Source organism: Sus scrofa, chromosome 1 (assembly GCF_000003025.6).
Source record: "Sus scrofa isolate TJ Tabasco breed Duroc chromosome 1, Sscrofa11.1, whole genome shotgun sequence".
Classification (NCBI taxonomy): Eukaryota; Metazoa; Chordata; class Mammalia; order Artiodactyla; family Suidae; genus Sus; species Sus scrofa.
In genome coordinates, this window is record NC_010443.5 from 246,543,122 (window position 1) to 246,558,057 (window position 14,936).

Genomic DNA, 14,936 nt, shown 5'->3' on the forward strand with positions numbered 1-14,936 from the left:
TGACCTACACCACAGTTCATGGCAACAGCGGATCGTTAACCCACTGAGCAAGGGCAGGGATTAACCGACAACCTCATGGTTCTTAGTCGGATTCGTTAACCACTGCGCCACGACGGGAACTCCTGCATTTCACATTTTATTAATCTTTGTATATCTTTCACTGTGGATTTTGTCTGCTATTCCCTTTGCCCATTTTTCTACAGTTTTTAAAATTTTACTGGGTTTGTTTTTTTGTTTTTGTTTTTAAGTAGGAGTTTTTTGAATATTATGAATAATAAATGCCTTAGTCCATTCACGCTGCTGTAACAAAATAACCATAGACTGGGTGGCTTATAAACAACAGAAATTTGTTTCTCACAGTTTTGGAGTCTGCCAATACAAAATCAGGGTGACAGCATAGTCAGGTTTTGGTGAAGGCTCTCTTCTGTGTTTCAGACCAGAACTTCTTGCTGTGTCTTCACATGGAGGAAAAGCTAGGGACTTTTGTGGAACCTCTTTTATAAGGCACTAATCCTGTTCTTGAGGGCTTCATCCTCAAGGCCCAAGCATATCCCAAAGGCCTACTTCCTAAAACTATCATCTTTGGGATTAGGATTTCAGCACATGAATTTTGAGAGACACATTCAGACCATGGCAGTAAAATTTTTATGTATTGCTTTATAAGTATTAACATATCTGTTTGTTGGTTATATTTATTTATGAAAATTTTTGCATCTAGGAGTTTTAAAAGGTTTATATAGTTAATCCTATCTGTCTTTTACTAAGGTAGTATCTTCCAAAGAAAAACCTTGCATACTTCCAGTTTTATATAAGTAAATATATTTTATTTCAGTTTTACAGAAAAAAAGCCAAAAAAAATTTTTTTAAAGTGATCATTGAATATTTCAGGTAACTTTTCCTTTGAGATATTCTAGGCATTTGATTTACAAATCCAAATTTCTAGGAGCTCAAGAACATTCATTCATTCATTGAAGAAATATTTATGACACATTGCTGAGTACCATGCTCTTTTCTAGGCTTTGTTATACAGTGGGAACTTGCCTACTAGAAGTAAGAACATAAGGGTGAACAGGGGAAAAAACAGAATGTAACATTTTTTACAAACAAAATAAATCAATCTCTGTGGCCTCTAAGTTTATATAGCATGTGGACTCATTCTCCTCATTATATTGAAATATACTCTAATCTTGGTTTAAATGCCTTTCCACTTCACTAAAATGTAAAGGATTTAAGGGCAAGGAATGTCCTTCATTCATCTTTGAATCCATGTCATCTAGCTACTATCTGGCTCATTAAAATGACTCAAAAACTATATTATTAAATAAGTGGATTTCTCTATTTTACAAATTGCCTCTTTCTCTCTCAAATGAATATTCATAATCCTGTCTTCCTTCCCCTTCTTTCTCATCCACCACCCTAAAATGAAAACCAGGACTAGTTTTATGTTAGAAACAGGTCAAACCCTTGGAACTCATGTTTGCATACAAGATACTTAATCAAACATGCTTGGCTCATAGGAGGGACTCAATTTAAAAAATTGAATAAATGAATACAGATTTTAAAAGGTTGCTTTCAGAAAAGCAATAAGGAAGTGCCACACCCCTCTGAACACGGGGGTTCACCGCAAGCATTTTTAGAGAACTTTATGCATTGTCTGAACTTGCAATGGAAATCTAAGTGAAACTATAAATAAAAGTCAGAGTTATTAATTAACACTAGAGAAACATCAACTAACTCACAACTGTGGACAGGAGCAAAGTTGCAAAGATAAAGGATTATGATTCTCACCAGACTCTTGCTGGGAACAATGTCTTTTTCTGTCGCAGGTATAAGTTCAAGGGAAGCTCTTTTCAGGGGTTTCTAGCTTCAGAGTTTAGGGTGGGATACATTTCTGTCTTCTCAAATAGAGACCTGCTCCTGCTGCTCTGGTAATGAATGAACAGTTACAGCCCTTGGTTACAATTAGTTTTCACTTTTGGAGCATTTCCCAGGGGTGATATGTGGAATGCTTCGAGGAGGATCTGGAAGCTCAGGCTCTGTTGAGGCAAATGTGCTCACGTGGGATGCGGCTCTGAACCCAGTATGTGCTAAAATGTAAATAACACAACCAAAGTATCAAATACCCAGCTTAAAAGAAAGAAATTAAGAGGACTCTTCTCAGTAGTTATAGACATATACACATATATATGTATTTATATTTCTGTTATCCCAAACCTGAAATCATGTGAACACTGAGTCTGGCTTCATTAAAATCTTGGAAAGACCCTTAGTTCAATGTTTTCCCTCCATGAGTGACCAGCACCAAGCCCTCCATTTGAAGTTGGAAACCCTGGAATTCACATGGCCAATTATACAATACTGGACCACTGGGAAGCATTTCTGGCTGGCTCAGCTGGTGATCTGATTTTACCCTGCAGAACCAAGGTTGATAGACCTTATAATTTTATCCTGGTTAGTGCAGAAGCTGTTCTCATATAAGTTTTTTTTTTTTTTTTTAAACAGTTTTTCTCAAAAGAAAGACAGAAACTAACCTAAGCCCTTCCCAAGTGGCTTTGCCTTGATGACACCTCATGGTGGTAAGATCAGTACCCTGATCACTAGCTAAAGAAAAAAAAAACCCCTTTCGTCATTTCTGAATTTGCTGTAGTTTAATTTCATTGAATGCTGTGTGTGCTTGTTTATGAGAAAAAGTGAAAAGGAACAGCTTTTTTGCCCCCTCTAAATCATTCCTTTTATGAGGCTTCTTTGGGTATGAGAAGGATGGGAAAGAGACTCATTCTTAGAAGGTACAGAATATCAATTCAGGTACAGAATATCAATTCAGGAGCTGTTAGTTTCTCTCATGCTAAAGACTTAGGTATAACTTAAAAACATCACATTCATATGCAGACATGGTGCATACATACATAATTAGTATATTTACAAAGCGCCTAGCAGAACCTTAGAACTCTTAGTTCCTTTAACCCTTAAAGAGAAAATGAGTTCAGATCAGTCAAGTGCAACAGAATGTGTGCCCTTTCAGTTACATTCATTCAGCATCCACGTCTAGGAAAGAGACCTCCAAAAAAATGAAATGCTTTTTTTTTCCCCTGAAGCACCGCCACAGTCTGTTATCTGCTTCTGCAGTTCTAATTACAAAATAAGTACTAGCTACTACATAGAATAACTACACTAGCCAAGAAGATTTTTATAATCTGAGAGAAATGCTCCCATATTGACTCTGCTAAGAGAAACAACTCCCCTTTCCTTGATTATAAAGAGGGAAGACAGATGGCTTCTTGTTTAAGACTGTAATTTTACTTTCAGCCTCCTCCCTCAGTTAAAAACAAGATGTACTTTGAGGCTTTGAGGGAAAAATCTCAAGGGAAGGTTTTTTTATTTCTGGTGTATTGAATAATTCAACAAACATTTGAAAGAGCTGAGACAGATACAAAGGAGAAAATGCTTTTCCTTGTTCTCAGGGAGTTTACAATCTAATGGTGGAGTTTACAATCAGAATTGGGACCAGAGCCATTAATGGCCTAATGGTTATTGGTAACATACTTAGGATTCACCAGCCCAGTGGTATGGTGAACCCTCTGATCAAATTGTAAAGGAACACAGGGAGAATACAGGGGAAGAATTAATGATCTCAAGCAGTACTTAATGAATCCTTACTATTCTACTAGTTACTTTCATTTATTATTTAATCTTTATTTTATTTTATTTATTTATTTTTTGGCTGTGCCCTCCATGTGCAGAAGTTCTTGGGCCAGGCATCCAACCAACGCCACAGCAGTGACCCAAGTCATAGCAGTGACAATGTGGGTTCCTTAACCCACTAAGCCACCAGAGAACTTCATATATTGTTTAATCTTGACACCCACTCTTCCTGGTTAACCTTATTATCTGTTTTTCACAGAAGCGGAGAAAGAGGCTAAGAGAAGTGACATATTCTGGTCACAGACCCAAGAAATTGAAACACACAACTGGAAATTCTTTGGCTTTTTCTTTGGCTGTCCCCAGGTTCCCATTGTGACTTTGCTTTCCCTTTCAAGGCACATAAAGTCAATTTACTTCTGTGCTATTTCCCCCCACCCCAGACTTTGAGTAGTCTTTTTTGTTCTTTTCTTCTTTTTTTTAGGGCAGCTGGAGAGGCATATGGAAGTTCCCAGGCTAGACTGTGAATAGGAGTTTTAGCTGCCAGTCTATTTCAGAGCCACAGCAAGTAGGATCCGAGCACAGCGACGCTCCTTAACCCGCTGATTGAGGCCAGGCATCGATTGAGGCCAGGCATCGAACTTGCAACCTCATTGATACTAGTCGTATTTGTTTCTGCTATGCCACAAAGGGAACTCCCTGAGTAGTCTTTAAAACTTCATGCCTTTCATTTGCAAACTTTTTTTTTTCTTTTCTGATTGTCTTTAAGGAAACATGTAAAGGACTTGTAATAGTGCCTTGTAAGTGGTTCTCTTAATATTAAGCATGATTTTTGGTTTTATTCCTGCTACATTTTAGCTGTTTTCATCTCATACCATTTCTCAGCGACTTAGGGTTGTAAATTTCTTGAAGGTGGTGACCACGCCTACTCTGTCGATAATGCATTGCGTATGTATGTAGCAATGGGGACAGCAGAAGCGTTGGCTCTTTTGTTCACCTTTTTATTCTTAGTGCCTATAAACTACTGTAATTTAGTATACCCTCAGCATATATATGTCTTAATACAATGAATTAATACTCGTTTATTGTATTTGTGGTCTATTCTGCACAAAAAGTATCTATCCTTCAGATCCGATATGTCTCTGAATTGAAAGACCTGGAGAACTTTCTGCCCTTTCCCTATTTTCAGCTGTTTATAAGAAGTTCGACCTTGAGTGAGTTCCCTTAGGCTCTCGGTGCCCTTCAAGGCTCAGTTTCCACATCAGCAAAATGGGGCGAGTAGCAACAGATGATCCTCGTCTTCTATCATCTACTCCTTCTCCAGGGATTTATCGTGTACCTTTTCCTCTGGATTAACATCAGCCACCCCTCGGGTTGCGCGCCTCGCCCATGCCTCCGGAAGCAACCCGGCCCCATTTCAGCAGCGAGCCTGCTCAACTCTCGGGCGCCCCAGCCTCAGGCGCCCTCTTGCCCTGAGGTAGCGCTCTGCCTCGGTGCCACAGTTAAATGGGCTCGGCACCGCGCAGGCTCCGACGCGCGCTGAAGGGCCCGGCCTCGTTTTGGCCGCAGCCGCCCGGCCGCCCGCGCGGCGCTGCACTGGGGGCGGGGAGTCTGATGGGAGACGCGAGCGGCGCTGAGGAGGCGGCTGCCCGGGAGAGGGAGCGGGAGAGGGACTGGGCGCGGGAGGCGGGAGGCGGGGGACAGGGGGAGGCGCCGTCGCCGCCGCCGCCCGCCCCTTTCCGCTGGGGAGCAGCTGCAGCAGCAGGAGCGGAGCAGGAGCCACGCAGCCACCACCGCCGCCGCCGGGGGATGTGGCCGGCGCCTGCCCCGAGTCGCGCCGCCTCCTGAGTACCTGCCGCCGCCCGAGCAGCCGCCGCCACCGCCGAGCAGTGCGGGGCCAGGCCGCGCCCTCCCCGGGCGCCCGCCGGCTCGCATGCCGAGGGGCTCCGGGGCGTAGCTGCGCGCCCGGCGCCGCCTCCGGGCTCCTCCGGCCCCGCCATGGGCTGCTGCAGCTCCGCCTCCTCAGCCGCGCAGGTGAGGGGCTCCCGCCTCCCGGCCGCCCGCCCGGATGCCTCTCCCGCACCGCGTTGCGCCGCGGGCGCCCGCTGCCTCCCACTACCCGCAAGCCTCCCTTCGGCCCACGGTGCACTCCAGAGACCCCCACCTCCGCCTCCCTCTCCTGCCTCCCTCTGTCCCGCAGATGCCCCCGCGCTGGCTCCCGAGGCTGCTGACTCGCAGGCGCCTCTGCGCGGCCCCCAGGGCGCCTCTAGCTCTGCCCGGCCCCTTTCCGACTTGGCAGCCTCCTCCCAGTCACACCTGAGCGGCCCCGTCCCGCCAGCCTGCAGGTACTGGCAACAAGGGCGCCTGCTCTCTGCCCCAGGTGGCACCCCTTCCTTCGTCTTGTGGGCCTGGCTCCTCTCTTCCCACCTCCTTGGAGACTTCCCTCGCCCCATCCACTGACTATTTTCTGTGCTTCCTGGAGGAGTACCCCCAGTATGGGCTGTTTACCCCTTTCCCACCTTATTACAGTTTCTGCTCTATTCGATATTGTGTCCCCTTTCTCTTGCCAGCGCCCCCCGTCCGGGTTCAAGTGTTTAAGCGAGTCCCGGAGCCCTTCTTCGATCCGCTTTCCCAATTCTAGTCGCTTGCCTCCTACCCCATCCCCCCTTTGTGCCTTGACCCCGGGCACCGCGGCCTCTTCGTAAACCGAGGCCCCTGCGGGAGCGCTGGGACTGGGTAGGGAAGGAGATTGGGCACCTGGTGGGTGACGGGAGCGTTACGGAAACTCCCTCTTTGTTGCCAGTGTAACAGGAGAAAGAGGTGCCGAATTTAGTTTTTCTGTGGGCACTGGCTGAATGTTGTCGCTGAGGGCTGAGATGCAGAGATTTCTCCCAGCTTCCACCCTGCCCCCATCCAAATTTCGCTAACCTCCCTCTCGCCAATCCGAGCCCTTAACCTGGACAGAAATGTTTAGACAACTGTATAAGGATCAAATGTAATAGGACTTGACTGATGGCCACTAATAACTGAGAGGACCTGTTTGTAAATTACCTAATTTAGTGGATTAGTGAGTGTATTTACAAATACGATAAAAAGCAATCAGGAATACTGCATCAAACTGTCTGGTGGTGGTGTATGAAAAATAGGCTCTGACAACGCCTGGGATGTAATCTCACAGTTTCATTAGCGTAGAATTTAACTGTGGTCTTTGATTTGTTTGTTTTGGGGGGAGACAAGGGCTCTTGTTTTTAGAAATAAAGGAGGGTCGGTTCTTGGTGAAGAAAAATGCTAGTTTGGGAAAATAATTCCTTCAGAGATCTGGCATCTGTGATAATGCCAGAAGTGTTTTGCTGCTGCTAAATGACTATATATAACTCAGTTTTAAATAACCTGCATACTTGTTTCGAAAATCTGAGATCTGTTAGAGAGAGAATGACTAGAATTGCAGAGGACATTTATGCTTTATTAAGTATCCATCCTATTTGTCCATTTCTTTTTTGGGTGTTTGCTTACTCGTGTGCTTTTTTTTTTTCTTTCCCTACTAGGATCACAGTCAGACGGATTGCTTTAGTTAAACCTTCCTGTTCAGTTAGAATAACAAAGAAAAACTATATATACTAGTGTTACCAAGGGTCGATAGACCACGGTTTTCATGTTAACAGATAAAGGTGTGAAATCACACAATACCTTTCAATTGGTTAGGCGTTTGGGGGAAGTAGGAGGAATCACGTTAAGTGTATTTTCTTAAATATTATTTTCAACAAAAAGGTGGCTTTCCTGTTGCCTTTCTTTTAAGAACTAGGTTACTTTGCATCCTTTTTTGGTGGTGAAATGTTTTAAGACAGGAAAATATTGGATAGTTTATGGATGGCTTGTTTCCTCTTGGAACAATTAAATTTGAGAGGGGTGGATGTTGGACCTGTTAAAACTCTGCTTTAATAACATGTCTTGCATTTGAGTAGCTCCATGTCTTACTTTTCAGAATGCTGTCACACATATTTTCCTTGCTTTTTCTTCCTGTTGCAGCAACTGTTTCCTTCATGCCATGTTCTTCCGACGAGATGCATGTCATGCACCCCCAGGGGTGCATTTTTTTTTTTTTCCCTGTGAATTCCTATAACCAATCAACAGCTGTCACATGCCTTTAAGTTCAGCTTTAGGGACTTGTAGTGTTCAATGGAGCATTGAGGAGCAGGTTTTGTGCCAAAGAGCTGGTCATCATTTTTTTCTTTTTCTTATTTAAAATTTTGGCATCATTTTTCGTTTGTGAGATGTTACCAATCTGCTGCATTTTAATGTTCCTTTCAGGAGCATTACCAGTTAGGATAATATAGTATCTGTATGTGTTGTGTTGAAACAAAATAAGGATGCAGCTGCACATCTTCTCTATTTGCGAACCTCCACATCACTTAGAACTTCTCTTAGAGGCCTCTATTGTATTTTTAACCTGAATGTTTCTTTCATCCCTTCTCTTGGATTGTAAGCTTTTTGAATATGGGAACTGTTTTGGTTTTCTACATCTTTGTATCCATTGCAGTGCCTCACTATACCTTGTACATAATAGTTGCTCAGTAGTCACAGAATATATAGATAACACAGATTCCAACATCTAGTTGGCAAGTACCATTGACTGTGAATCCAGCCCTGAACCATGTGCTGTTTCTCTTCCAAGAGCTGGTTGACTAACTCCACCAAGCCCATCCTCTTCTAAGAACTGTTTAGTTTAAAAATTTGAACTGTTTAATTTAAAAATCATCTGCCTTTCCCACATTGCTTCTAATTCTGTCAGGGGTACCATCAGTTTGCAAAATTGAGCAGGTTTTTTCTTCTGGTGCTCTGCTCAGTGCTTATATTTTAGTTGGAGCAGTGGCTATAACATCTTAAAAGAGCTTTTCTACAAACTGTAATGATAACCTGCACAGCACATCAAAACAATGTGCTTTGAGGTAATCTGCAGTTTAGCTTAGCCTTTCTCAGTGGTATCGTCAGCAACTTTAAAGCCCTGGTATGTTTTATCAATGTAAATATAGTGTGTTTCCTTTTTGTAGTAGGGATTCACTTTTGAAATACAATTTATTTTCCCTCATAGTCTCTTGCTATATTGTAGACTCTCATAAAAGAGTTTATTGTCTTCCAAACTGTTTCATCTCTTATAGTCCTGGTATTATTTTCACTTTCTTGGCAGTGTCTGGATATCATAATTTGCCATCAAAATAATTATCCTGTTTTTGGATTTAGATAAAAGAACAGTGTCACATTCTATACTAGTATTTCATTGTTGAAGGAGGAAATTATTGGGGAAATTATTTTTGCTGTATCAGATATGTGTATCTGAGAATCTTAAGAACTCTTAGATATATTAATAGGATGCTTATAGAATTCTTAATTATGTTTTTTTTTTTTATTAGTGACCACTACAAGTTACTTGCTACTATTAGTGATTGCTCAAAACAAGCCAGTACATGGTAGCCTTTGCCTAAAAATCTCTTTGAAGGGAACATAAAAGTGAGATAGTCTTGAGTTTCTTTTTACAGCACTAATCCTCCCTAAGACTCTTAAAATTTATTCCCAACTCTCCATAATTCGTTTGTTCTGTTATAACCTGACATAATTTCTATTTTTATAATGTTAAACTTCAAAGTTCACTTGTAAATCTTCAGATTTATGAAATGTTCTTTGCCATTGACAAACCAGTTTGAATGAAGGAGGCTTTTGAAAGATTACTTAGCAAATTGCCTAAAGTCTTTGTCGTTAATGGCTAGATCATTATTTCTCACAGCAGTGCTTTGGAGATTTCGCAAGTGTTCTGTAGTTCTGTGTCCTTTGGTTCTAACCTTAGAAATTGTGAGAGGGAAGGAGGAGAATCTTTATGGTTGAACAAACCCCTCATCTCTCTGACATTAGGAGAGATTGTTCTTGTCTGTGTTCTTGTCCATGTCTTCAAATTGAGAGCTATATATTTAACTGTATTTTTCTAGCTCTTATATCTTGTCTTGGGAGTAGTGAAAAACAATCAATTGGTTCACAAATACTGGTTAACTTTTGAGTATGTTAACTCTTCTGTAACAAAATTTTAATAGTACTGTAGTCTCCTGGTTTGTGGAATTTGAAGTCAGAGGGTAAAAATGAAATTTGAAGAGTGTAATGGGAATAACCAACAGAGACTTAGTTGTTCTATTAAAATATGTCCAGTAAAGTACACCTGCTTTAACTAGAACAGAAAAGTCAAAGCCTGAAGACAATTTAGTTTCTTCTTCTTCTGAATACTGCGCTGTTAGCATAGAAGATCTGTTCCTCCAAAAATGTAAATCAAAGTTAATATTTAAAATTGGCTGGAAAGTAATGTAAAAATGGTGATACCTTTTGTGTAGTTATTTTTCTTTATTCTTTTTTCCTCTTTTTTTGGCTGCACCTGTGGCATATCCCTGGAAGTTCCCAGGTCAGGGATCGAACACTAGCCACAGCAGCCACTTGAGTGGAAGCAGTCGAAATGATGGATCCTTAACCCACAGAGCTGCAGAGGAACTCCATGTATAGCTCTTTTTCACAGCCATTTTATGTTTTAATTTCTCCGATAATTCTGAAGTTGACTTGACTTCCATTTTGTAGCTGAGGAAGTTGAGACTTGGACATTCACAAAATTGGCTGAAATCTCAGAGCTATACTACTAATCCAAATTTTACTCCAGGTTTTTTGACTGCTTTACTTTCTGTGTTCACATACATGCTCCCCAAACCTTAAACTGCAGCTCATTTTATCTTTAGAAAAAGTCCACTTAATAACATTTTGAATTAAGGAGTGTCCAAGTTAAATTCATGTTGTTTTGAACTTGCTGCAGTTACTAGCTGTAGAACAACATAATTCAGCAAAACTAGTCCAATTAGAATGTTCCCAGGTTTAACAGATACTTCCAAATAGTATTTGCTGTGTTAATCCTGTCATTAGAAATGTTACCAGCTTGGAGGATATTTATTTATAGCAATATATTCTGTATTATACTACTGATAATTGGCTAATAGCTATTTTTCTATCTCCTTCCCCCCAAACCATCCAAGAAGAAAGAAATATTTCAATTTTGTAACTTTGGCTCTGATTTTGGGGACTCTAGGGGATATTAGAGATAAACTAAGCCTACGATCTCACTTTTCTATTGAGCTAAACTAGAATTTAGAGATATGAAGTAGTCTGAGGTCAGAGAAATACATTATGAGGTAACTAGGACTAGAAACCTACTTAGTCTCAATCTCTTGATCTTTCTATAGTTACTGCTAATTCTTAATGTCCTAAATCTTCTTATCTTTGCAACCTTGGCTCCACATTGGAAACACTTAGAGAGCTTTAAAGACACTGATGTCTGGGTTCTCCTCCCAAAGACTGTGATTTCATTGGTTTAGGGGTACTGCCTGGGTATCAGTGTTTTTTAGTTTTCATGTTCGGCCAAGGATGAAAACCACTGTTACATACCCTTTCTTTACTTAATTCCATCTCCTATGGTTTCAGTAACTATCCATATGCTGATAATTCCAAACTGAATTACTGAACTGAAACCAATTTCGTCCTGGTTTCTGAGCCTTATATCCACTGATTACTTAGCACTTCCACTAGAATACCTTGCAGGCAACTCAAACTCAGCATGTCAAAAATTAAACTCAAAATTTGTGTACACATACACACACGTCTTTTTCAGCATCTTTGGTTCACTGAATGATAGTGATATTTTCCCCGGGAAAGTGGAAACCTGAGGTGTGCAGGAAACCTGTCTTTCATTCTCAGTTACCTAGTCACCAGATCCTGCCTCTTTTGCTTTGTACACTCCACTCCCAGCCCCTAGTCTAAGCTTCTATCATGTCCAGCCAAAACTGTGCTTCCAGATCTCCCCTTATTCATTCATGCTTCCTTTCAATTTTTCTCCATATTGCAGTCTTAGCGGTCTCTAAAAAATCCAAAGCTAATTTTGTTCCTGCTTCCTTGAAACCCTTTAATGGTTTCTCTTTGCTCTTAGGACAAAGAGGAGAAGAACACTGTGTGGGTGTAGTCCCCTTCTGTTTCCCCAGCCTTTGCCCACTCATACCTTACTTCTCCTTATTCTTTGTGTTTCAGGCTCACAGATTCTTCAGGAGACTGTATTCCTCTTTCTTTTCGAGCTTTTGCACATGCTTTTAACTTGTCTGGAATGTTCTTTGCTTTTCTCCCTGGGCTGGCTCTTCCTTTAAGTTTCAGCCTCCAAATCACTTGTTTGGAAAAGGCTTCCTTAATTCTTCAACCCAAGCCATGTGTCCTCATTAAATTCTCATTCACCCTTTGAACATTTAAAGCAGTAAACAAATAATTATACCCCTGGACCAGGGGTTGGCAAAACTACAGCCCATGGGCCAAATCTGGCTGTACCTGTTTTTGTATGACTTTGCGAGCTAAGAATGCCAAAGATGGTATTTATATATTTAAATGGTTGAACAAATTAGAAGAACATTTTTGCATGAGAAATGTATTTCATAAAAATTATATAAATTTGAATTCTTTGCCTGAAAATAAAGTTTTCTGGATACATGCACTCTCATTTGTTTTCACATCGTCTGTAGCTGCTCTTAATGCTACAATGGCAGAGTTGAATAGTTAGTTGTGACAGACTTTATGGTCTACAAGTGTAAATGTTTATTCTGTGGCTCTTTAGGGAAAATGTTTGCTGACCCCTGGTCTAGATTGAGTTGCTGAGGAGAGGGACCACATCTGCTTTGTTCATTGCTTTTACTCTCTGTGCTTAGCTGGTACCTGATACATGGTAGGTGTTCATGAAATTTTCGAATTAATAAGATGTTCTTTTTCCTTTAATGGATGGATGTGGATGAACTCTTACCTTAGTGACTCGGATGTTTTAAAATTCAGTGTAAAATCTTTTTAAAGGGACAAATAATTTTGAGGAAGATTCTCAGCTGAATTTTTAGCAGCATCTTAAGCAGCTTCTCTGTGGCACGTATACATCTCACATATGAAGCAAGTGTACTTGTAGAGGTGTACGTTTGGGCGTATTTTTTCCCCCTTGGTGGACTCCTTTCTGATTTCATATCAGCTGTATAATAGGATTTATTTAAGAAACATTTTGTTGATAAAATGCTGGAATTTATTTTTTTGTGAAAATAATATTATTACTGTTTTTAGCTGCTCACTACAATATCCCACAACTATTTAGACATCTCTTTAGTAAGGAAAGTATTAAGAGCTATTTTTATCCTAATATTTATTTATTTATTTATTACTTTGTAGGGCTGCACCTGTGGCATATGGAAGTTCCCAGGCTAGGCGTTGAATCAGAGCTACAGCTGCCAGCCTACACCACAGCCACAGCTATACAGGATCTGAGCCATGTCTGCGACCTACATTGCAGCTCGCTGCAACTCTGGATGCTTTAACCCACTGAGTGAGGCCAGGGAATCGAACCCACATCTTCATGGATACTAGTCAGGTTCCTTACCACTGAGGCACGATGGGAACTCCCTATCCTAATTTTTAAGGTTGCTAGATATGCTGAAAACTTGAACAGAAGTGTTTAATTTCTGGATACATTTGTATAATATAAAATGAGAACAGCAAAAAGGTGGAAAAATTGAAATATATGGTTACTTTAAGATGTTTAAGTAGCAGGGAAAGTATTAAAGTTTGCTCTTTTTTTTTTTTTTTCCCTTTTAAGTAGCATTGTGATAATGGTAATGATGATAATAAGGATCTTGTAAGATTTTTCATTAGGAACCACTTAAAGATGATTCTGCTTTAAGAAATGAAAAACCTTAAATCTAAATAGTTAAAGCATTAAGGAAAACTTTTATATGAGTTGAGAGGTAGGGTGGCTTCCAGCCTGGTTAGTTCAGTAGCTTGGTATTGTCAATAAGGACCTGAGTTGTCTCTTTTTGTTATTTAAGGAAGGTAGCTTTTCCTCACGTAGGTCGCCTCCTGATCTGAAGATGGATGTGACTCTCTCAAAGACTCTTGTTATGCTGAGCTGACTGCCTCCATCCAGTGGTTTTTCTTTAATGGGAGTTAGGGAGGGCTGCCTACTCATCCCTAAACAATGTCAAGCGAGGGGGAGGCTAGGGCACTGTAATTGGCTTGACTAACCAGGATTTCCCTCTGAGTCAAGTGGAGGGTGGAGCCACACCAGGACAAACTTAGGACTTTGCTGGCAAGGCTTGAGGCGGAGGAGGGTTGGGGAGCACTGGGACTAGGTAGGCAGCTGGTAGTACCTACTACCTAGTTTTGCTATTTTATCTGCCTATGAAATCACACTTTTATAAAGTTTCCTAATGTTTTACTTATAGCTCCATTATAAAACTTTTCACAGTTCATAGTTGAAAGTCACACAGTTATCTTCCTGTTTTCCCAGTGACAGATACTGCTCTCGTCACTGCCCAAGTGCTATTTTTCTCTTTTCTCCACCTCCACTGCCTCTTTCCCATTCTGAGATGAGGATAGCTTCTGGATAAAGAAGAACGTTTAAGGTTGGGATGATGGTTAAGTAGCTAATCAGTATTCCCACAACCCTTGGGCCCTGAGAGAACCTTGGGGTCTAGCATGACTTGTTCAAGCTCTCAATTTCCTTTGCTACCTCTTCTTGCTTCTTTGTGTGTTTATCTCTGTAGGACTGGTATTCATGTTTTCTTTTTTGGTCCCTCCCCCTAAAATTTTCTTTTTCCTTCCTTTTCTTTCTACCCCTACCTGATGCACTTAAGGAATCATAGTAGTGAATATTCTAGAACAGAAAAGTAGAAAGAGAGTGTCTTTGGTTTCCCTTCTATTTAATTTTGGGGTTTTTATGTTTGTTTTTTGGTATAACAATAATAAAACCAAAGATCCACGTCATTATTTAGAATATCTATGATATAAAGAGCTCTCACAGTATAAATAAAGAGTTCTCACAGTACAAATAAAAACTGCATCTTTGCCAGAAATATCTAATTTACAGAAGGAGAAGTAATGAACTAAAATGTAAATATGTTCAATTTTGCTGATCAAATTAAGGGCACATAGACACCCTTTTTGTCTGTAACTTTAGTAAAAGTTAATAGAATAATATTAATTACTCTTGTGATTTTGTCTCAAGTATTCTTTATTGATTTGCTGAATAAATTGGAATGACCCTCCTGGGACAGTGTTGATGACATACATTGAAAGCCATAAAAAAAGTTGACACCCTTTATTTAGTAATCCAAAAGTATAATAATGCATCATAATAATGGCATTATTTGTAATAAAAAGTTTAAATTTTTATTTTTATTTTTTTGTCTTTTTGCCATTTCTTGGGCTGC

General features: G+C 40.5%; 1 protein-coding gene across 4 annotated transcripts in view; it reads left to right on the plus strand.

Moving 5' to 3' along the window:
- SLC44A1 (solute carrier family 44 member 1) overlaps positions 5,340–14,936 on the plus strand; it is a 212,067-nt gene continuing 202,470 nt past the window's right edge. For 2 of the 4 annotated variants that reach the window (XR_002337141.1, XM_005660312.3), the window contains exon 1: positions 5,432–5,673. Coding sequence is in view for 3 of the 4 variants with exons in the window: in XM_005660312.3 (XP_005660369.1) it covers positions 5,638–5,673 (36 nt within the window). In the remaining variant the exon portion in view is untranslated. Of the gene's footprint in view, positions 5,674–14,936 lie in introns of all 4 variants that reach the window. The other 2 variants (XM_003480567.3, XM_021067056.1) reach the window with 2 other exon arrangements.